Here is a 22,116-nt window from a genome sequence, read left to right as displayed (position 1 = left end):
CTTTGGGTATGTGCGTGTGTGGTGGTGACGTGTGTTTGCATCAGGTGATGTTGATCTTTGCTTTATATATAAAGCGGGGCAGAAGCTTTTTTCGATAAATTTGACATTTCATTTTTGCCGCTCTTAAATTTTGAAAATGTATCATGAATGCCGTCCTGTTACACTTCCATGAGTTGACCGTTTGTTCTATCCAGTTGACAAGAAAAAAACTATCGATATTTACAAAATTGACATAAGTTGCCCCTACTGATTTGTGAGGCCATTTTGGAAATGACACAGACCTTAACACACACACACACACTCACTTTCTTGGTTTCTTCCACCACATTTCCTTCTTCCGCCGTCCCTTGCTCGACAAGTGGGAAGCCACCTGATATATCATAAATTCAAAATAAATGCACGCACTAGGACTTGAACCCTCACGAGATAAAGATACCACTGTCCACCTAATCATCCGGCCACATTGATTGGGCACCATGTGTCGCTCACCCCTGCCTGCCACCGGTTTATCTATCTACCCTCTTTCATTGCGACGTACTCACATTTTCTTGGTTTCTTCCACCACCTTTCCTTCCCCCACCGTCCCTTGCGCCAGCCGTGGGAAGCCACTCCCTCCCCTCCTAGACGCCACCACCTCTCTATCCATTGCCTAAAGAAGAAGAAGAAGAAGAGCAGAGGAGGAGAGTAGAGAGTAGTAGTTGGCCGTGGACGATTCAGTGGAGCGCGCGCAGTGCCTACTGCCTGCCTCCATGAGCATGACCATGGCCGGCAAGCAGGAGCGGAATCGACGCCGTCCTCAAGAAGGCCGTCGATCTGGTAATTAGTTGGTTCTTTTGGTTTTTCGTTAGCTTTCGGTGTGGTCTCGTCTCTGCGCTTGCCGATGTGGATGGATTAGCACGGGGAATCCACGATCTAGCAGCGGCTAATCAGCATGTGGCTCCGTCGCTGGGGTTTTTACCGGGCGTTGCAGGGTGCCGGAGCTGCTCTGCTAGCGCCTCTTCTTGTAGATCGATTCTTGTCCGGGGTGCCGATTCCCACTCCGGGCCCCTGCCCAGCATTCTGCACTGCTCTAGAATCACACCCCCAAATCTTAGCAACATTTCACCGCAAAATTCCCCCCAAATATTAGTTTTCAATTTTAAAATCCCACAGCCACGATTTATTTTAAAAAAATCTCCCAAATTTACAACTAAAGTTGACTTGACCGTGGAAAAAGTATGTATACTTCTTATGATCCTCTGTTTAATTGGAATGTTTTTTGCCTCTTATAGCTTGGTTCTTCCTCTTCTGGGTTCCTTGGAGTAGTAGGCTGCAGCATACTTGCACGTTCAAATTTCCCCCAAATCTTAGCATTTCAATTTTAAAATCCCACAGCCACAATTTTTTTTAAAACCCTCACAGTTTTATGGCTTTGATTTTTGTTTTCGACCTGTGTACCGGGGCTGCCTGTAGATGCATGTATTCTGGCTTTGGATTTTTTTTATATAGCAGGTCGATCAAAGTTCAGAGTATAGTGGTTGCTCGAAATACTGATGTTTTGCTTTAGTCTTTTCTGTTCTAACTAAAGGTGACCTGGCCATGGGAAAAAAGTATGCATACTTATTATGATCCTCTGTTTAATTGGGAAATTTTTTTTGGGCCTCTTAGCTTTGGTTCTTCCTCTTCTGGGTTCCCTGGAGTAGTAGGCTGCAGCATACTTGCACGTTCAAATTTGCTCATGCTAATGCTACTTGTTTGGACTGCTAAAAGCGATGGTCGTTACAAAATTTCAGGAGCACATCCCGGTCGATGAAGTGTTTGAGAATCTTCAGTGCAGCCACAGGGGGCTCACTTCCAAGCAGGTGCAGCAGCGGCTGCAGATCTTCGGCCCGAACAAGCTCGAGGAGAAGGAGGTCACGACGGTTCATTCGGCCAATATAATTTTCTTCTTCTCATTGATGTTATACACTCGATTAAGTTGGGGTGTTGATGGCTGCAGGAGAGCAAGTTCCTCAAGTTTCTGGGGTTCATGTGGAATCCACTGTCATGGGTCATGGAGGAAGCGGCGATCATGACCATCGCGCTGGCAAACGGAGGGGTAAGGCCTAGCACATAGTATGGCAGAATTTGTGGAAAAATGTTTTGGTGTGGTGATGTGTGATGTGTGATGTGTATGTCCTGCCCTGTTCTCAAATCTGAATATATATGTAATGTGAGATGTGTTCTGTCACCAGGGGAAGCCACCAGACTGGCAAGACTTCCTCGGTATCATCTTCCTGCTTCTTATAAACTCGAGCATCAGTTTCGTCAAGGAAAACAATGCTGGAAATGCTGCCGCCGCGCTTATGGCCCGTCTTGCACCAAAAGCCAAGGTCCATATTCAACTTACTTTGTGTTTTTTTTTCTTTCCGCTGTTTCTGCATGTACCTGTCACCTTGTTGGAGTCCATTTTAACTTGTGAAACTCAATTCTTATGTTGCTGCTGGATAGGTTCTCCGTGATGGTCGTTGGACCGAGGAGGAGGCCGCCGCCCTTGTGCCCGGGGACATCATCAGTATCAAACTTGGAGATATCATTCCTGCCGACGCCCGCCTCCTAGACGGTGATCTTTTGAAGATTGGTCAGGCTCGTCCTGTCCTCTTATCAAATTTCATTCAGATTTTCCAGTATCAAAACTTCACATTCAAGTCACCTTCACCTTTCCTTTTCAAGTTAAATAGGTTTCTACATCTCACTGTTTGGTCTTTTGTTTATAGTCTGCCCTGACCGGAGAATCGCTACCAGCCACCAAAGGGCCTGGTGACGGCGTCTACTCTGGTTCGACGGTCAAGCAAGGCGAGATCAAGGCCGTTGTCATAGCAACTGGTGTGCACACTTCCTTTGGAAAGGCCGCACTTCTCGTCGACTCCACCAACCAAGTTGGCCATTTCCAACAGGCAAGCTTGACAAGCCTCGGATACTTCCATCGATCTGACACCGTTATCGCATTGAATCATCGCTACATTGACTTGTTCATTATCATCCGGTTGACACAGGTGTTAACAGCCATCGGGAACTTCTGCATTTGCTCCATTCTTGTGGGAATCTGCATCGAGATTATTGTCATGTATCCTATCCAACACAGGGCGTACCGCCCCGGGATCGACAACCTTCTGGTGCTTCTAATTGGAGGTATTCCCATAGCGATGCCCACAGTCTTGTCGGTCACCATGGCGATTGGATCTCATCGCTTGTCTCAACAGGTTTGCATCATTCCAGGGACAGTATTAACTATATTGTGACCAGACCTGAACTTCTGCTCTATACAATCAATTCCTGAGTTTTCTTCCTGCAGGGAGCTATAATAAAGAGGATGACTGCAATCGAGGATATGGCTGGCATGGATGTTCTTTGCAGTGCTAAAACTGGGACCCTGACTCTAAATAAGCTCAGTGTGGACAAGAACCTTATCGAGGTTCACTTGAACACTCAGTCACTTCGTGTTATCTCACACGCATGTAGCCTCAAAGCACTTACATACTTTCCTGGTCCAGGTTTTTGAAAAAGGAGTGACTAAGGACCAGGTGATTCTGATGGCTGCTAGAGCATCCCGGATAGAAAATCAAGATGCCATTGATACGACAATAGTTGGGATGCTAGGCCATCCAAAGGAGGTACATTAATTTGTCGAATAATGAGACATACACCTGTCATGTTTATTTGCTAAAATGGACACATGTCAATGCTTTCCATAGGCGCGTGCTGGTGTGCAAGAGGCCCATTTCCTGCCGTTCAACCCTACTGACAAAAGAACCGCGTTGACATACATTGATGGCGACGGAAAGATGTACCGTGTTAGCAAAGGTGCACCAGAGCAGGTATAATCTTTTTTTTCCACTGAAAAAAGCTTTAAAAACATTACTGGATTGAGTCTTACATTTACATAATGATGTCATTGATTTCACAACAAATTGATCTGCAGATTCTCAACCTGGCCCACAACAAGTCAGAGATCGCACAAAAAGTCCACGCTGTCATCGACAAGTTCGCGGGACGTCGACTTCGGTCACTTGGTGTAGCATATCAGGTGAGCAAGGTTCTTGGGGTGCCCCTTCACAGGGCAATTCAAGCTTGCAAGGCAGGAACCTAATGGTAGTCATCCTTTTCTGCCTTGTAGGACGTGCCAGACGGAAGGAAAGAGAGCCGGGGTAGCCCGTGGCATTTTGTTGCTCTCTTGCCACTCTTTGATCCACCGAGGCACGACAGCGCAGAAACGATTCAAAGGGCACTTAACCTTGGTGTGAATGTGAAGATGATCACAGGTACACGCACTACCGGTTGAGCTCTTACTATTTTGTTCTCTCTATTCTTAAATATCCCAATTTTGAAGATGAGCACCATGTCTTTGATGCTTACTATCTGTTTTTATAATGAGCACTATGTCTTTGATGTTTACTATCGTTTATTGTGATGTTGCCATAAGTAGAGCTGGAACACTTATACTGTATCTTATCTTGTTTCATAATTTCAGTTTTCAATAATTCTGGTAACACATCTGATTGTGCGTTTTTTCTCTTTTCCGTAGGTGACCAGCTAGCGATCGGGAAGGAAACAGGGCGTCGTCTAGGAATGGGTACAAACATGTACCCTTCATCTTCTTTGCTGGGGCAGAACAAGGATGAGTCTATTGCTGATTTACCAGTCGATGATCTAATTGAGAAAGCCGATGGTTTTGCTGGCGTATTCCCAGGTATGTGTTGTAATCAGTTAGAACAAGAAAAATTTGAAATGACTGAAAAAGGAATATAACGGTAACATTTGTTCTTTGCTCAGAGCACAAATATGAGATTGTGAAACGCCTACAAGCACGGAAGCACATTTGTGGAATGACTGGCGATGGCGTAAATGATGCACCAGCCCTAAAGAAAGCTGATATCGGCATAGCGGTTGCCGATGCAACAGATGCAGCGAGGAGTGCTTCTGATGTCATACTCACGGAACCTGGTCTAAGTGTGATCTTTAGTGCTGTCCTTACAAGTCGAGCAATTTTCCAACGGATGAAGAACTACACTGTATGTCAGATTAAACACAGTGGATGAGATTTTTCTTTCCTCCCATTTATTTGAAGAGTTATTCGTGCATTTATGCTTGTATCATCTAGCCCATATGCTAATCACCCAAATTCATGTTTGCAGATCTATGCGGTCTCAATTACAATACGTATTGTGGTATGTTTGATCTACTCTTACTATGACTACAAGTTTGCCGAAGTGCATTGGCTCATGCTCTGTTTACATAGTTGATGATTCTCATAGGTGTTTGGGAATATTTTGCAGGTCAATTGTAACTATTCATTTAATGAAAAAAAAATCCTGTTAATAAAACTGATGTTCCACTATATGATGTTTTCATCTTGATCTGTGAAATTATGTCCATGAACCTTACTTTCTTTATTGTGTGAGTATGCATCTGACTCCTCTTTACCCCCAACAGCTTGGATTTATGCTACTTGCCCTCATATGGGAGTTTGATTTCCCGCCATTTATGGTCCTGATCATCGCAATTCTGAATGAGGGTACATTACTTTCTTTTCCTTCCATTCCTCCCCTGCCTCACAGTATCGCAGTAGAAAGTAGAAAATTATATGACAGTTTTCACTCTCAACCATTTTGTGGCATGAACAGGCACCATAATGACTATATCCAAGGATCGAGTAAAACCTTCTCCGCTACCCGACAGCTGGAAGTTGGTTGAAATTTTCACAACTGGGGTGGTTCTTGGCGGATACTTGGCAATGACGACTGTCATTTTCTTCTGGGCTGCATACAAGACTGACTTTTTCCCTGCAAGGAGTACTGAAATGAAAACAAACTAAATTGTGTTTTGTTGAAAAAAATAATTTCAGATAATGAATTAACCTCTTGATATGAATTGACTTATCAACTTGTTTTTTCAATGGAATTTTCAGAGGATCTTTCATGTAAAAAGCCTTGAGAAGACGGCTCAAGATGACTTCCAAATGCTTGCCTCTGCTGTATTCCTTCAAGTCAGCACCATCAGCCAAGCTCTCATCTTCGTTACAAGGTCGCGAAGCTGGTCGTTCGTCGAGCGCCCCAACTTTCTCCTGGTCTTCGCTTTCTTGGTCGCACAGCTGGTAATTTTTTTTTCTCACGGCCTCGCCCTCCTCTCTTTGCTCTACATGTATGTAAATTTACAAGTCACCAGTGAGCAAGTTTCACCACCCCCTTCAAAAAATGCAGATAGCCACACTGATCGCTGTATACGCCGACTGGGCATTCACTTCGATCAATGGCATCGGGTGGGGCTGGGCCGGCATCGTGTGGCTCTACAACCTCGTCTTCTACTTCCCGCTCGACATCATCAAGTTCTTCACCCGATACGCCCTCAGCGGGCAAGCATGGGATCTTGTCATTGAGCAAAGAGTATTTCACATCGCACCACCATAATTTCCCATTTTGTTTTCAGCTATCGAGAGCCCACTACATTCTGTGCATTTTGGAACTGATGGTTCATTTGTTTTTATCCTTTGTAGATTGCGTTTACAAGGAAGAAGCAATTTGGCCAGCAAGAGAGGGAGCTCAATGCACCGAGGACACTCCATGGGCTGCAGCCGGCGGATGCCAAGCTGTTCCCTGAGAAGGCAGGCTACAACAAGCTGAATCAGATGGCCGAGGAGGCGAAGCAGAGGGCTGATATTGCAAGGTATGTAGCCACTTGCAAAGAATTCCATGTATGGGATGCTTTCCATGATCTTTCATATTTCTTGACAGTTATGAATCTAACTATGTGCTTATTGATGATGGTACACACTCTCAAGGGGCATGTGGAGACGGTCGTGAAGCCGAAGGGCCTCGACATCGACACCATTCAGCAATCTTACACCGTGTGATGAGTTTGGGATATCTTTGAAAGTGGGAGTTTATATATCCTTGCTGGATAGGAATAACAGACTTTTGATAGGTTGCTTTTGCCCCCCTCTTAGTTGACTTAAAGCTGCCGACGTTACCAGTTCAATATTTGAAGGGGTTTGATGTACTATCAGCCCAGTATTAAGGCAGGGCAAAACCCATATGGACCAAAAGAGCAAAGACATGAATAAAATTTGGATGCTTCGCTACTGAAACATGGTACCGAGATCGGTACACCGTGCTCTTTCACCTAGAAAAAAACAGGAAGAAGATTGTCTCTCCAGTGCATTGTGCTTCAGGTGAAGAAATGCATTTCTCCAGCCTCATACATGTGCATTTGAAAACAAAATGTGTTGGTTTGTTTTTGGTCATGCGTGTGTATGTGCAGTCGCTGCAGAAAAGAGCTGGGTTTGTTGCAACAGAGGGAGTTGTGCAAAGCACTGTCCTCCACTATGATTTATTAGATGAAATTTCCATTGTGCGTACCAGCAAAAATAGTTACACCCATACATACATCAACAGTACATGTAACCTTTCCGCGAACGAGCCGGAACTAGACGCTAATGAAACTGAGCAGCTTGTAGAGCATTTGCCTTCTCGGCAGCCACTGAAGCATCCGCGCCTCTGCCCTCCACTGCGTATGCTTTCTCCTGCAAAAAACATGAAACAAAGATTTTACCTCATAGTTTCACAGTTAAGTGAGTTTACATATGGGATACATAAAAGAATCTTCTCATGTCTAATGATCGCAACTTAAGTGAGTCTATAGAGCTGCTATAATCTTTCATTTTCAAAAAGGGATGTTAAGATCATTAACTACGAGGGCAACTACGTTCGTAAAAGGAACTGGTATGACTGGATAATTACTAGCATCGACAACATCATTAATGTTACTAGATCATCGTGAAATACGACTTTATAATGCATAATCATGTTCATGTGAGTCAGCCTATTTTCATGGAAACTGGTGGTCACACCATGTCACTTTCAAGACCGTGCCAATGTCAAAAAGGACTGACCTTATGAGCCACACCGAGTACTAAATTCCGGATAAAAGTCTCAACCAGTTTGGTGGATTGATGCAGTTGGTGCATGTCAAGTTAAATTTTTTTTAAGGCTATCAGCTCATGAGTTTACAGATACTGTATGACAGTTTTCAAATCTTTACCAAGTCAGCTAAGAGATAACAACGAGGATACAATGTACTCCCTCTGTAACTTTTTATAAGACGTTTTTAGAGTACATGACAGTGTCAAAAAACGTCTTATATTAAGTTACAGAGGGAGCATAAAATGGAAAGAAAGCAATGTGGTTGCAAAAGCACTCTACCAGCAAGCGCCACAGGAAAGGCGCGCCCTGTCGTTTGCTGATTTGTTTGACGAGCAGCTCAATTGCTGTGCACAATCCAAATTGTGTTAGCTAGCTCGTATAAAGGGCAACGAAAAAAAATACTGGAGTAGTTATTTTTTTCAAGCATTGAGGACCAAATACCTGTAGACGTCTCTCCAGCATTTATTAAGACAGTGTACCAAACTTCATTGAAGACGTCCACTTGTTCATCTGATGCGCCAATCATCTAATTGTACCATCCGTTGATGTTCAGTAAAAACAAATTCATAATTACTTGTCTTGAAACACTAGGTTCGGTGATCCTACTTTATAGCTAAGCCCATCGAAGTCTGGACCCAGGGTGTCAAACACCGCCTTGTGCTCTCCTTTTCCATATTTATAAACAGCATCGGCTAGCTGCATCAAGGCAATAAACTCAGAATGAATGATGTAAAGGAAATTACAAAATAACAAGAGATGCTAGAAAGCAACATATCCGATATCAGTCCACAGATAAACATATTACTGCATGTCAGTGATATTCAGGAACCAAAATTGAGCATTCCACTTTTCAAGAATATTAGAGTACTTCTTTTGCTTCATACTGTCATTGTTCTCTTAGGTATTAATTACACTGTACATGTGGCATCTCTACAATAGCATTTGACCTTGTAGAAAGAATTTAGCACACCTGAATTGCCTTGTGCATCACTTGCTGTCTCTTCGTGTCCATTGAAGAGACTCTGAAGGAAAAAAAAACAAATATTGAGAACACTTGCAACATGACAGCCTTATGTTTCCAGTAAAAGAGAGATATCTGACCTTGAGCGTAGTGAGTCCAGCAGATTTTCTGCTGCTTTAATTTCATTCATACTTGATAATGCCCATAATATAAGTAAATCGAGGAGCCATTCCGCATGCCAAATGGACTGGACAAAGTTCAAACTGGAATAGTCAGAAGAATGGATCTCTTATAGCTTTAGTTTATATCTTGAAATGCTCTTGAGAATAGGCAGCACAGTTAAATCTACATCTTCTAATAGATATAACAAATGTTTCCAGTAGTACTACCTCATTCTTAAGTTCATCTAGCAATGGTGTTAGCTTCTCTTTGGCTGGACCTATTTCACCACGCACATATAAACGGAGTAGCAAACCAAGAGCATTCACGTACACCTGAAGGCATGATAAATTATTCAGTGTCTCAGACGTCAATATCTAGGAAAAATAATCACCAATTATATTATAATACCTCCGCTGGCTCACAATCACTTCTATCGAGTTCCTTCATGATGTTTTGATCATATACCTCCATAACTTTACTAATAGGGGCTTCGGCTTCCAAGTAACAGACTGCCACATGCCACCAGTTGTGGGTAAACCTACAAGGAAGAAGGAAGCAGATTTTCTAAGAAATCACATTCCTGATTTTTTATTTGCATCACTAGAAAGGGTATCAAGTGGAAAACTGCATACATAAATGATGAGCATGATGTCCATGATGGAGAACATGATTCCATGAATTCAGTGGCTTCTCTGAAGCGACATTCCTGCTGGAAAACATGGCACATCTGCAAGATAGAATGTAGGACATAGCTTATTTTAAAGATCGTTTTGTTGCTTTAATATGCACAGGCCAGCTAGTAAAACTCGTATGCTAATGTAAGTTATCTTAATTTAACAGCCCTTGCATGAGGAGAATTCACTAAGGTCATACAGACAGACATATCTCACCATAACAAGAAAATTATCATGACTTCCCTTTCACAAAGAAAGTATTCAATATCATGTCTTCCAAAGAAATGAAAATGTAAGGACGTGGACCACAAAGGATCAACGTTAAGAGAAAAAAGACCATAGCATCTGAATGAACTCACTGATTAAGCTAAATGAAACTGATTGTGTCATATTTGTCCAAATCTTAGTGGATCAGTCCAAAAATTTGAACAATGGATTTTTTTAATGAAACACTGGGTCATGGTCCTTTTCTCGAAAAAAGAAACAGTCCAAGAACTACTTGGGTATATGTGCAGATCCTGCAAGAAAAACCTCGCTTGGCAGAGTTTGCAGGACAGCAAAGCCTCCACACTACCAACCCTTGGTGCTGTGCAACACATCCCTCCCCTATAAGTTATCCAGGGTCGTGTTGCCTTCTAGTCATCCTAAACTATCCCATGAGTACATCTCGATCAAGTAGGGAATAAACCATTTTGTTCCCTGGCATGGGATTTAACTGTAACTTAAGACTTATGGATAGGTCAACTGTTTTAATCAGCTAGTAATCAGCCCTGGATTATTATTGAATGTTCAACGATAGACATGAGCCTGGTATTCAGTTTTATTAGGACAATCTGTACTAAGTATGAAAGAATTTCCAGTGGTAAGTAAGGCGAAGGACTTGTGAAAGGAGCAGAGCATTAAGTGACAGTATAGGTGCTAATTGCTATTGTATTCATTTAGTTGAAATTGTATCAAGTGACCCTGGCCTAGAGGAGGATTTTAACATCTTGATTAGCAGAGTTTGATCTCTATCATGTTGCCTAGTTTTAGTTTAGTTATGGTTATAACTTATTTAATCATCTCCTCAACAATCATTATTTTTGTTAGTGGTAATTTGTTCTAAGCTAACAAGTCTAAACACTGGTTCTCTGCATATTCGATACCTCAAAACACGCGTACATTATGCTGTGACTGATTAGAAAAACGCTTGATGCTATTATTCGGCAGGCAACTCCTGCGGCTGATTTACTAAATACCCATGTCACCAGGTACTATATAAGGTTCATACCACTTACAGGTCAGCAACTACATGTAATCACCAAAGCTAAATATAGCCAAATCACAAATCATCCACATACATTATGCTGTGACCAGAAGTCGTTCTTGTTTATAGCCAAGCCTTTCCGAGCAGCTATCTCAGCTTCGTCCATCCTTCCGAGCTCTAGCAAAGGGAAAGCGAGCATGCCGTATATATAGTTCCGATCTTGGTTCTCCGGCAAAACCTGATCAGCAATGAGCGGCATGAATCAGTCAGAAAGAGTACTTACTTGGTACAGTAGCATCTTCATACGAGGAGCTGCTTGATTCAAAACTTCTGCGTTGGGCCATCAGCACAGCCACACAATTTCTAATGAGTATGGTAAAATGCTGTTACGCTGTCACTGGGTTTCATTCAGTGCAGTGGGCTACCTACCCTGATGCTAGAAAACAGCAGGCATACAACTCCTTTGAGAAATCACTAAATTTTATTTCACTGGAAGTTTTCTGTGGGTGCTGTTAAAAATTGCTTCACACAAGTGCCCCCAATGCACGAAAGAAACGGCGTTACTACCCCTGGGTTAAATATGGAAATTGTAAGCACAAAATCACACCTCTTTGTGGTAAATACTGAGCTTACTTGTTGAACAAATTTGAGGGATGTGTCCGGCCGTCCGACGTAGAAGCAGAGGAGCTGCGCTCTCTTGAGGGACATGAGATCCCTGGGGAACTCCTTGAGCAGCTGTAACACACAAGAAGCATGCTTTTCATCAGTCAATTGGCGGCCGCCGCTTCCAAATCGGCGCGAGAAATCAAATCAAGCCGTGAGAGCGAACCTGGAAATGCCGGTCGATGGCCACCTCCGTGTCCCTGTCCTCGCCGAGGAGCGCCGAGAGCGCGCGGAACACCGCCCGCTCGTACTCCGTCGCCTTGCCCTTGTTTGAAGCAGACGAACAGAACCAGCGCAAGCACGCTGCGGGTCAACGGAAGGAGGAGGATTTGGAAGCGAGAAGGAGCGAGGGGGGCTTTGGGCTTACGAGGCTGTCGGCGGCGGCGGCGAGGAAGGCGGCGGCCCCGGCGCGGTCGCGCGGGCCGACGAAGTGCGCGGCGTGCAGCGCGGCGAGTGCGCAGGCGGGGTCGGCGGCGGCCGCGCGGAGCACGGCGCGGCCCCGGCCGCGGCCGAAGGACATGGTCTGCGCGTAGTAGTCGTCCAGCGCCGCCGCGCAGTCGGCGGAGGCCGTGCGGTACTCCTGCCCCCACATGTCCCTCCTCACCTCCCCCTCCGCCATCTGCCGCCGCCTTGCTAGCTCGTCTCCGCTGCTGCTCCGGTGGGTGGGTGCTCGTGGGAGTGGGGAGGAGGAGGGGGGTCGAGAGGCCGCGTGGGAGTGGGAGTGGGAGTGGGGCTGGTTGTTGCGGAGGCGTGGCGTGCCACCGCTGGCGACGTCCACGTCCGTGCCTCGTGGTGGTTCGGCGGTCAGACGGCAGGGGTGGGGGCGCGTGTTGCGTCGTCCCGCGCGTCAGTGGTTTTGGGATAGTGATTCTCCCGATGCGGAGTCGCCTCGCGGCCGCCGGATGCCGACGCGGCGGCACGCGAGGGCCGGGGAGGAAACGATGGCCGGTGGAGGACTTGTTTGGACTCTAGTACTACCAGTAGATTTGACCTTACAATGGGTAAAAGAAACAGTGACAGTGATGATTTTCGAATGAAGTCTGATTTAAACCTTGAGATTACGAAGCTCATTGAAAACGAACCTTCGTCTCCAGCTATCTGAAGTCCCTCCATAATCCCATCCATTTCCAACCTTACGACAAGATCACCCGCTTGGCATCGAAAAAGGCCGGGATGGCTGTTTTAGGCACCACCTATTGGTGGGTCCCACAAAATCGCCTCCACCTCTCTTTTCTCTCCTCCCGTGAGACGCGTGGCCGCCCGACGACGAAGAAACCGGTGTCGCGCTGCGGTGTGGACGATGCGGTGGCCGGTGGGACACGCGACAGCCCCAGGGCATGCAAGAGTTGGTGAGACGACCGACAACTCGCCGATGTAGTGAAGCTGATGAGACATAGATAACAATCTCAACATACAGAATCTTCATCAATAAAGCACTAAACATCAACTCCCCCAAGCAACAATTTAACACCGTGAAGTGGTCTCGACAACAGATCCAAGGAGATATTTCATAGATTGAAAAGCGGGTGGAGATGGAGATGGAGATGGTGCTAGTGAAGATTGGAGCTGGTGATGATCCTCCCCGCAATGAACATAGTGTTGGTCATATTGATGGCTTTGATTTCCCCTGTCCGGAGGGGAATGGTCCCGGCAGATCAATCCTTCGTGAGGGAGAAGTGCTTTGTTCTGTTTTCCGCCTTGAAGATTGTGGCAAAAAATTCATGTGAATTAAAGGCACATGTTTTAGGGTAAAATATGACCAGGGGCACCGGAGAGAGGCAAGCGTGCCATGTGGGCCCCACGCGCCCCTGTCTCGTGGCCCAGGTCAGGTCGTGTAAGCCCCACATGCACCTCCCCGGCTTGGGTCCGGTGCCCCTGGCTCTCTTCCCATGAATTTTAGACTTTATGTTTTTCTTCTTCTGATTTTCCAAGCTCTGAATAACTAGTTTCTTTGCTGCTATTATTAATGGTCATCTTTTCGTATTTTTCTGACAATCCCCTCCTTCGTTGCTACATGAAAATTAAGAAGACAAAGATATAAGAATGATGTGATAATGTGTAAAATATGGACAATTTTGAAATTTTTGTGATAAGAAATAGTGATGTAAAACAAACGCATCCATCACCACCATCCAGACCCGCCACAAATATTTTTTTTTCTAAAAAAAGGTACACAGCATGTAAAAAAACTCGGGGTTGCCCCTCACCTTAGGTAACATAAGGCAGCCAGAGACGAGTGGGACGTGTCAACCAGCTTATCCATCTGCCTTTAAATCAAGGTCTCATGGAGACTTTTTCTATACACAAAAAGTAGGTCCCATGGAGACTTAACCCATTATTTGACATCATGGAGACTTAATCCATGGTTTCCCTTTGTGTAAGGTGATTTTTGTGTGCGACTTGATCCATGGTTGCCCCGTCGTCGCCTTCATCCCGCCCGTCCATCTCCGATCCAACGGCCCGTGTGCTCCTGCCCCAACGGTTGGTGCCACTGCCACTGAAGTCTTCAACCGCGGGCTCTCCTCCATCTACCCCGACAAAAAAGAAAAATCCCCATCAATAAGCATCCCGCCGCGGCGCCAAGATCCAAGAAGCATCACAGGAAGAAGCGGCGCCATGAACCTTGGGCACGTCGAGGAGGAGGTCGGGAAGCTCCGGGAGGAGATCCAGAGGCTCGGCCAGCAGCAGCCCGACGGCTCCTACAAGGTACGTGTCAACGAACCCGTCTCAGATCCGCCGTCTCCCCCGCGTCCTGCCTACCCCGATCTCGACCCCCATTCTCTCCACCGTCTCACGCCGGCGCGCGCCGCTGATCGCCCGATGCGGATTCTCGTTCGCCTGCCATTGCCTATTTTGCTGGATCCCGTGGCGATCTCTGCGGATTCGTCCGTCTGAACGAACGAATTGCTGGGTTCTGAAAATGATGCGTGCAGTGCAGATCCATGATCTGTACAGTAGTTCTGAGCCTCAAATATGTTGGGGCAAATCATCTAATCCCCCCACCCAACTTGTTTGGGACTGAAAGGCTTTGTTTTTCTTGTTTTTGTTGCTGCTGCTGAAAGACCAGTAGCGCAGGGTCATGGAACATAGCTGGTGAAACCCATTAGCATTCTAAAACATAGCGAATGGTCTGGATAACCTATAAGCTGATGAATAGATCGAATCAAAACCGTAAGACGAATTCCCCCTACCGTGCCTGTTGGACGGAATTTTACAAAGTATAAATTTCCCTACTATTGTTGCTGTATGATGTGTTCAGTATGATTGTGTTCAGTATGGCGTGCTCACATTTTATCCACTGGACGCGCACCGCACATGGCACTGCTTTATAAATAGAGGTCTCTGGATAACTGACAAGCTGATGAATAGATCGAATCAAAACCATAGGACGAATTTCCCCTTCTTTGCCCGTGGGACAGAATTTTACTACTGTATAAATTTCCCTATGGTTACTGTATATTCAGTTCGATGTGTTCACATTTTATCCACTGGACGCGCAGAAACCACCAGCTCGCCGCACATGGCACTGCATTCTGATACGCAAGGGGATGGATGCCCTATTGGCAATCAAGACATCCACTACAATTTTATGAGAAAGAAATTTACAAACAATCACTGTGTAACTGCGCACTTTCTCCAGAATTTTCACAAGCTGCGGCTAAGTTTTCCTTATAACACTGTAGTACAGTTTTATCTGAATGTTGACAATTTCAAGAAGATGGTTATGTTCATTAAGTTGCTGTTATAGCCTCCTCATAACTGAATGAGATTAGACAAGAACATGAAAAATGCATTGCGCCGTCTAATGAGTTTTGCATTCCCATTCCAAGTGCCAAGTTGCCCAGTATTATGTCATGTTGTAGGCTTCAGTCACATATTCCCTTTTGTTTCTTCTTTCTTGATCATGTAAGGTTCTACAAGTGCTTTCAATGGTTTAAAAGGGCTCGTTACTGTGATTTCTCCATATTCCTATTTTGTGACAAATGCTAAATTAAGTACTCCCTCTGTTCAGTAATGTTGGTCGTTTTTGCCATGGTCATGAGACTTAAGGAATACCCTCAGTTAATCATCATTTCCTTCTCTTAATCCTAGGTCCTCTAATTTTTTTCTTAATTCTGGTGTGCTCTCTCCAAGGAAGAGCATTAACAGGAGAAATACTCGTTAATCAGAGCAATGCCAAAACAACACACTTGTGGACTCGATGAGATGCCTAAAACCATCCTTTTACCTAGAAAATGTAAAACGACATACACTTCTGGACTTGATGAGATGGCTAAAACCACCCATTTTGCCTAGAAACTGTAAAAAGATATACGCTTCTCGACTTGATGAGATGGCTATAACCACCCCTATCTCTGGACTTGGGATGGAGACTTATTGTGTAGCACGTTGCCCTGTCAATCACATATTTTTTAACTTGCCTCAGTCTTTAACTCTTCATAAATTTTGACATCAAAACAGAGAAATGGACACAAGAATACTTCAGTCAGTGTGACATCATTATTGTAGACTTCATAGAGCTGCATAAATCTTGATGTTTCATGCTTATGCTGACATGGCATATTCTTAAAGCACAACACTGCAGCAGGCAACTGAACTCATGATTCAAAGACTTGCTAAATGCAGTTCTTGTTTCGCTGAAAGAGTTATGTGTTTGTGAGTTCTAAACATGCATCCTATTAGTATCGTTGTCAATGCTTGGGCTTGTAACACAGAAACTTATATGATTTTATAGGAACCGTAGAAACTTATCCATGAGAAAGTTTGTAGTGCAGCTTTCCTGCATCTTGTGTACATAATCAATGGATTTCAACTTGTGTAATTGAAGTATTGTGGTTTGCAGGTCAAGTTTGGTGTCATCTTCAATGACGACCGATGCGCAAACATATTTGAAGCATTAGTTGGCACCTTGCGGGCCGCCAAGAAGAGGAAAGTTGTCACCTACGACGGTGAAATGCTTCTGCAGGGTGTTCATGACAATGTGGAGATAACCCTGTTCCCTCCCCCCACGGTCGCTGCCACTTGAAGTTTGCAACACCGGCAAGTCTCCCACATTATTGTGTCAATCTGCTTGTAATTTGTTGTGCTTAAATTCCCATGAACTGTTTGGTGCTCAGAAGAGTACTATTGTGAGATGTGAACTCATGATCTATGCAATTGCTTTGCTCTATTGCTTGCATGGTTGTTGAAACTCAGTGCTGATGTACTGTGTTGTGAAACATAGAGCGACAAGCTCCAACTCTGAAGTAAATGGCCACCGTGTTATTGAGAGTGTACTTCACATTGCTTGTCTGACAATGACATCTATAGTACTGTGCACATAGCTCCAACTTTGGAGTACTTCCTTTTCTTTCTTCACACCATGTTATATAAATTGTGAGAGAGCTATACAGTGTATGTGCAGTTGTGTGTAGAGCTATATAACTAGTTTGTTTTGGTAGTGTGGAGTCACTCTTTCTCTTCATACTTCCTCCGTCCCAAATTACTTGTCCTAGAAATTGATAGAAATGGATGCACATAGCTCCTCGGTGACGTCTCTCGTACTCTTGATCCAGCTGAGGCCGAGGGTGAGTTTCGTCAGCACGACAACGTGTTGACGGTGATGATCAAGTTACCGGCGCAGGGCTTCGCCTAAACACTACGACAATATGACCGAGGTAGAAAACTGTGGAGGGGGCACCGCACACAGCTAAAGATCAACATGTGTGTCTATGGGGTGCCCCCCTCCCCCGTATATAAAGGAGGGGAGGAGGAGGAGGGCCAGCCACAAGGGGCGTGCCCAAGGGGGGGATCCTACTCCTAGTAGGAGTAGGTTCCCCCCTTTCCTAGTCCTAGTAGGAGAAGGAAGGAGAGGAAGAAGAGAAGGAAAGGGGGGGGGGGGGCTTAGCCCTAGTCCAATTCGGTTTGGGCTAGAAGGGGCGCGCGCCACACCTTGGGCTGCCTCCTCTCTTCCACCATTAGGCCCATGAGGCCCAATAACTTCCCGGAGGAGGTTCCGGTAACCCCCGGTACTCTGAAACTTATCCGAAACGACCCGAACCATTTCGGTGTCCGAATGTAGCCTTTCAATATATGAATCTTTATGTCTCGACTATTTCGAAACTCCTCGTCATGTCTGTGATCATATCTGAGACTCCGAACAACCTTCGGTACATCAAATCACATAACGCATAATACATATCGTCATCAAACGTTAAGCGTGCGGACCCTACGGGTTTGAGAACTATGTATACATGACCGAGACACATCTCCGGTCAATAACCAACAGCGGAACCTGGATGCTCATATTGGTTCCTACATATTCTACGAAGATCTTTATCTGTCAAACCGCACAACAACATACGTTGTTCCCTTTGTCATTGGTATGTTACTTGCCTGAGATTCGATCGTCGGTATCATCATACCTAGTTCAATCTCATCACCGGCAAGTCTCTTTACTCGTTCCGTAATGCATCATCCCGCAACTAACTCATTAATCACATTGCTTGCAAGGCTTATAGTGATGTGCATTACCGAGAGGGCCCAGAGATACCTCTCCGACAATCGGAGTGACAAATCCTAATCTCGATCCATGCCAACTCAACAAACACCATAGGAGACACCTGTAGAGCATCTTTATAATCACCTAGTTGCATTGTGACGTTTGATAGCACACTAAGTGTTCCCTCGGTATTCGGAGTTGCATAATCTCATAGTCATAGGAACATGTATAAGTCATGAAGAAAGCAATAGCAATAAACTATACAATCATAGTGCTAAGCTAACGGATGGGTCTAGTGCATCACATCATTCTCTAATGATGTGATGCCATTCATCAAATGACAACACAAGTCCATGGCTAGGAAACTTAACCATCTTTGATTAACGAGCTAGTCAAGTAGAGGCATACTAGGGACACTCTGTTTGTCTATGTATTACACATGTACTAAGTTTCTGGTTAATACAATTCTAGCATGAATAATAAACATTTATCATGATATAAGGAAATATAAATAACAACTTTATTATTGCCTCTAGGGCATATTTCCTTCAGCTTGGTGGGGCACGGTGGCTCGCGTTGCATCCGGTGGCTCTGCGTCCGGCCGGCCATTGGTGGATCTGGCGTCTAGTGTTGAGTTTGGTCGTTAGTGGTCTCTGTGAGGTGCGGCTGGCTGAGGCGGTTCGTCGTGCTTCTTCATCGATGGAGGGTTCGACGGCGGTGGTGGTCGACTGTCGTCTTGCTGTAGGGATGTGCTCAAACACCGGGTGAGAACCCTGCATCAGCTCTGTTGATGCAGGTGGCAGCGGCATCTACGGACGTCGTTTTCCTTGTAGGGGGTATGTCGTGGAGCTACAACACCTACAGTTCTTTGTTTGTGGTCTCCGGGTAAAAACCCAAGATCGGGCTTGCCGGATCGGATGACAGTGTTGTGTGCTCGACAACACTACCTCCTTGGAGGCGTCGTCTTGGAGACCCAAACAACGACTTCTGTTGTTGTGTGTGGTTGTGGGTGGTGCGTTTGGTGGTGGTGGTGCGGCCTGCTCAGGACCGAGGATGGTGTGTTCTTCTTCAGGTGTTTCTCTTTGGCTGTCCTACGTGTGGTCTCCGGCCTGCTACTATGCATGCTCATGACCTTGTTCTGTTGAGGCGAGCTTCGGGCTCTTGGTCTCGTCTTGGTTCACCTTTGCTCAATGACGATGCAATGACGCCTCCCCGACTTGCTAATCATCTTGAACTTTCGTGGCGGAGCGCTCAGTCAAGGTTCGTGTTAAGCTTTGGCAGAGGGTTCGTGTTAAGCTTTGGCACTCATTGATTGTGGATGCTCCTTTGTTGTGCCGTGGGGTTTGATACGCACGCCGGTGCGGTGCGCTAGGCTGTTTGTAGAGTCTTGGTATTGTGATCCCTCGACGCACCCCTCATCTACCTGGTCCTGTTAGTATGCTAGCTAGGTCTTGCCTTATGTTGGGTGTCCTGTTCCTCTCCTTTTCTTGTAACACTTGTTACTTGTCTGGTTTTTGGCTCGGTTTTCCTCAAAAACGGGGTCAATTTGTTAAGGTTTTTGATCCGGTTTTCCTTATAAACTGGATCACTCTCCTAACATTATGGCCACTTTGAGCAATATATTCAGGTGGAGGGACTCCTCCCCCGGTGATTCTCAAAAAAAATGTTGAACACGATCACAATTTTGTTAGAATTTCTACAGGTTAAGATTCTACCAAGTAAAGACTCCTTCTAGGATAATTTTGAGAGGCTCCATACAATGTTGAACATGATCCAGTTAATGATAGGGTTGTATGGACTAGATTGAGATTCTGATAAAAATTGGTCTTGTGGCCAGTGACCACAAACTTTATCTTATTACTGACCATATATGGTACAAGGACTTAGGATACCAAGAGTACGGATTACTATCAGAACAAACTAAACACTTTTGGCCTTCAGCAAAAGGGGAAAGACATTTATCTTCAACAAGTATTGTTCCAATCTTCTACAAACTTCCAAACACAAAGTCGAGGAAAAACATAAGGATGTAGATGGCTAGAAAATGCGTTGCAAGTCTAGTGTTCCATGTTTTTTGCATTTGAAAATTGGTTTGTGCATAAGGATGGGAGGCATAATAATGCACGTGCAAGTATCAAAGACGACAGAGAACACAAGACTTCAGACAACAAGTCTGTTTGGTTGGTGCCTAAATTTGCCACACTTTTTGTATCAAATGTGTTAGCAAGTCACAACTTTTGTAGGGAGAAAATTATTAGTCACACCTGTGGTAAGACTTGGGAAGAAATCTTATGTACGATAAGCAGGGTAGGGTGCTAATAAATCATGGCACACCACAAGTGATCCAATTTAAGAAGCAAACATTACACCACGAGCGTGCAACATGCCTAACATGGGTGGGTGGAAGGAATTCTGCAAGTTAAGAGCTGGTTCCAATGTGGCCCAACAGATAAATTTTGTGATTAAAAATAAATAAATGTCTAGCAGTTTCCTAGCAAGAGATCCAATGTTAAAAAATTCATAGCGATCCACAACATTGCGATGTGAGGTATTACTTGTGCATTGTTCATATGAGCATCTGAAACAACAAGTCACAAACATGGCAATTGGTGAAGTCCACCTCAAAAAGGAAAACCACATCTGGTATCATCTATGGTTTAAGCATGCAACAACTAACATGATTAGGGGTTTAAATATCTGGGGTAGGCTTGTCTCTAGGGCTTAGTATGAGCATAGCTTCGGGAGACGCCTTTTCACACGTTGCCAACTCTTTACATGCTTCCACGTAAGCTTTGGTTTCTTCTCCATGGTTGAAACTGACAAAAAGGTATTCAAGCAGCCCTGCTTTTGATAGCAGAAACTTCATAAACCACATGTCATTTGGCAAGTACTGCGGACCATCCACCGAGACATGTTTGAGATTAGCAAATAGGTCATCATATATCAGTGCATCAAGAATATCTTGGTCGATGGCATCGTCATTGTCAGTTTCAACTTCTCGCCTGACTACCTACAAAAGGAAGTCCAAGATTGCTGTGGCAGTTAAACAACTCAATCCATTAATGGTTGTCTGTTAACCGAGACATACAAGTTCAAGGATGCATCTTATATTACCTGAATTTTGAGTTTTTCAATGTGAGGACCAAATCTCAGTGAAGAAAATATCGACATAATGCTTGGGAATTTGCCGAAATTTGCAGTCTGTTGTACAGCCCTCAAGTTCTGGAACGTCCATAAAATCCTTTCCAGCGGATTTTCCATAGTCTGGAAAACATAGAACATGGTTAGACTAGCATATGGTCCTAGTGCAAGTTTACATCGGGATGATATATAACTCTAATCAGCTAAGAGTGACTTTGTTAGCAATGTTTTTTTGGAATCGAAGAGGGAAACTGTTAGCAATGTCTGTTCGCTGCATCTAGAGTGGATTTCATGAATGAATTCACATTGTGAAAACTGCACAGTGCCATACAAAAAATGAGAAAGGTGAATAGATGATTGCCTATCCAGTATCCACGCACCAAAAGACTACCATTATGGCTTAAAAAATTAAATAGTTACCTTCGAGCTACCATTACTATTTATACAAGATGACTGTTGAATACTTCATGTAGTAACGATGCTTAGGACCTTTTTTCTTTAACCCCTCCCCCTCGCGTTGCCTCCCCCTGGGCGACGCCAGGGGTCCCCAAACCCTAGCGCAGCAGGCCTCTCCCTCGCCCTCCTTCTGCCGCCGCTGCCGAAGGCACTTGGGGGGGTGGATGCGGCGAGATCTCATCTGAGGCGGCAGGGGCGGCTCCTCTCGTGGGTTCCGAAGGCGGCGGCTGGAGCGGCGAACCCAGGCCGTGCGGCGGTGGCCGAAGCGCCATAAGCCGGCGGAGCGGCGGCCCTGCGATGGACGATGGCGGTGGCAGCGCCCCATCCGGCGGGGTGGCTGATCTGTGCGGAGATGGTGACGGCGGCGACCGCGGATCCAACGCCCCGATCGGATC

The 22,116-nt window shown here is 45.0% G+C and overlaps 3 protein-coding genes across 6 annotated transcripts; 2 read left to right on the top strand and 1 right to left on the bottom strand.

Moving 5' to 3' along the window:
• Positions 1–544: 544 nt before the first annotated feature.
• On the top strand, positions 545–7,097 carry LOC119287029 (plasma membrane ATPase 1-like). Of its 4 annotated transcripts, none has more exons than XM_037566510.1 (21): positions 798–816; positions 1,773–1,892; positions 1,979–2,077; positions 2,214–2,351; positions 2,470–2,604; positions 2,736–2,915; positions 3,015–3,221; positions 3,314–3,433; positions 3,513–3,632; positions 3,714–3,836; positions 3,941–4,045; positions 4,136–4,280; positions 4,544–4,708; positions 4,792–5,030; positions 5,154–5,186; positions 5,452–5,533; positions 5,643–5,803; positions 5,927–6,112; positions 6,219–6,401; positions 6,512–6,681; positions 6,772–7,097. In XM_037566510.1, the coding sequence occupies exons 3-21, from the start codon at positions 2,009–2,011 to the stop codon at positions 6,866–6,868; spliced, it is 2,658 nt and encodes an 885-aa protein (XP_037422407.1). In that variant the 5' UTR covers positions 798–816; positions 1,773–1,892; positions 1,979–2,008; the 3' UTR covers positions 6,869–7,097. The 4 variants fall into 4 exon arrangements, with proteins under 4 accessions (XP_037422405.1, XP_037422407.1, XP_037422409.1 ...); XM_037566512.1 differs by having other exon boundaries at positions 5,643–5,810; positions 6,006–6,112; XM_037566511.1 differs by having other exon boundaries at positions 6,512–7,097.
• Positions 7,098–7,296: 199 nt separating this feature from the next.
• On the bottom strand, positions 7,297–12,576 carry LOC119287030 (tetratricopeptide repeat protein 38-like). Its single transcript, XM_037566513.1, has 13 exons — positions 12,011–12,576; positions 11,810–11,908; positions 11,614–11,715; positions 11,075–11,218; positions 9,693–9,787; positions 9,469–9,598; positions 9,288–9,392; positions 9,039–9,145; positions 8,908–8,959; positions 8,544–8,633; positions 8,379–8,463; positions 8,217–8,281; positions 7,297–7,537 (listed from the first exon to the last, which is right to left on the bottom strand). Exons 1-13 carry the CDS (start codon positions 12,260–12,262, stop codon positions 7,448–7,450), a joined length of 1,416 nt encoding a protein of 471 aa, XP_037422410.1. The 5' UTR covers positions 12,263–12,576; the 3' UTR covers positions 7,297–7,447.
• Positions 12,577–14,156: 1,580 nt separating this feature from the next.
• On the top strand, positions 14,157–16,926 carry LOC119287028 (costars family protein). The gene is made up of 2 exons (XM_037566507.1): positions 14,157–14,349; positions 16,487–16,926. The coding sequence occupies exons 1-2, from the start codon at positions 14,260–14,262 to the stop codon at positions 16,667–16,669; spliced, it is 273 nt and encodes a 90-aa protein (XP_037422404.1). The 5' UTR covers positions 14,157–14,259; the 3' UTR covers positions 16,670–16,926.
• The last annotated feature ends 5,190 nt before the right edge of the window (positions 16,927–22,116 follow it).

Source organism: Triticum dicoccoides, chromosome 4A (genome assembly GCF_002162155.2).
Source record: "Triticum dicoccoides isolate Atlit2015 ecotype Zavitan chromosome 4A, WEW_v2.0, whole genome shotgun sequence".
Taxonomy (NCBI): Eukaryota; Viridiplantae; Streptophyta; class Magnoliopsida; order Poales; family Poaceae; genus Triticum; species Triticum dicoccoides.
This window is presented reverse-complemented; position numbering and strand designations above follow the sequence as displayed.

Excerpts from the sequence above, each read along its gene's own strand:
- LOC119287028 (XM_037566507.1), top strand. The coding sequence starts at position 14,260 with ATGAACCTTGGGCACGTCGAGGAGGAGGTCGGGAAGCTCCGGGAGGAG. Across the intron at positions 14,350-16,486 it reads AGCCCGACGGCTCCTACAAG|GTCAAGTTTGGTGTCATCTT; the intron begins GTACGTGTCAAC and ends TGTGGTTTGCAG.
- LOC119287029 (XM_037566511.1), top strand. The coding sequence starts at position 2,009 with ATGTGGAATCCACTGTCATGGGTCATGGAGGAAGCGGCGATCATGACC. Across the intron at positions 4,046-4,135 it reads CACTTGGTGTAGCATATCAG|GACGTGCCAGACGGAAGGAA; the intron begins GTGAGCAAGGTT and ends TCTGCCTTGTAG. Across the intron at positions 5,804-5,926 it reads ACAAGACTGACTTTTTCCCT|AGGATCTTTCATGTAAAAAG; the intron begins GCAAGGAGTACT and ends TGGAATTTTCAG.
- LOC119287030 (XM_037566513.1), bottom strand. The coding sequence starts at position 12,262 with ATGGCGGAGGGGGAGGTGAGGAGGGACATGTGGGGGCAGGAGTACCGC. Across the intron at positions 8,960-9,038 it reads CTGGACTCACTACGCTCAAG|AGTCTCTTCAATGGACACGA; the intron begins GTCAGATATCTC and ends TTTTTCCTTCAG. Across the intron at positions 7,538-8,216 it reads CTTTCCTGTGGCGCTTGCTG|GAGAAAGCATACGCAGTGGA; the intron begins GTAGAGTGCTTT and ends TGTTTTTTGCAG.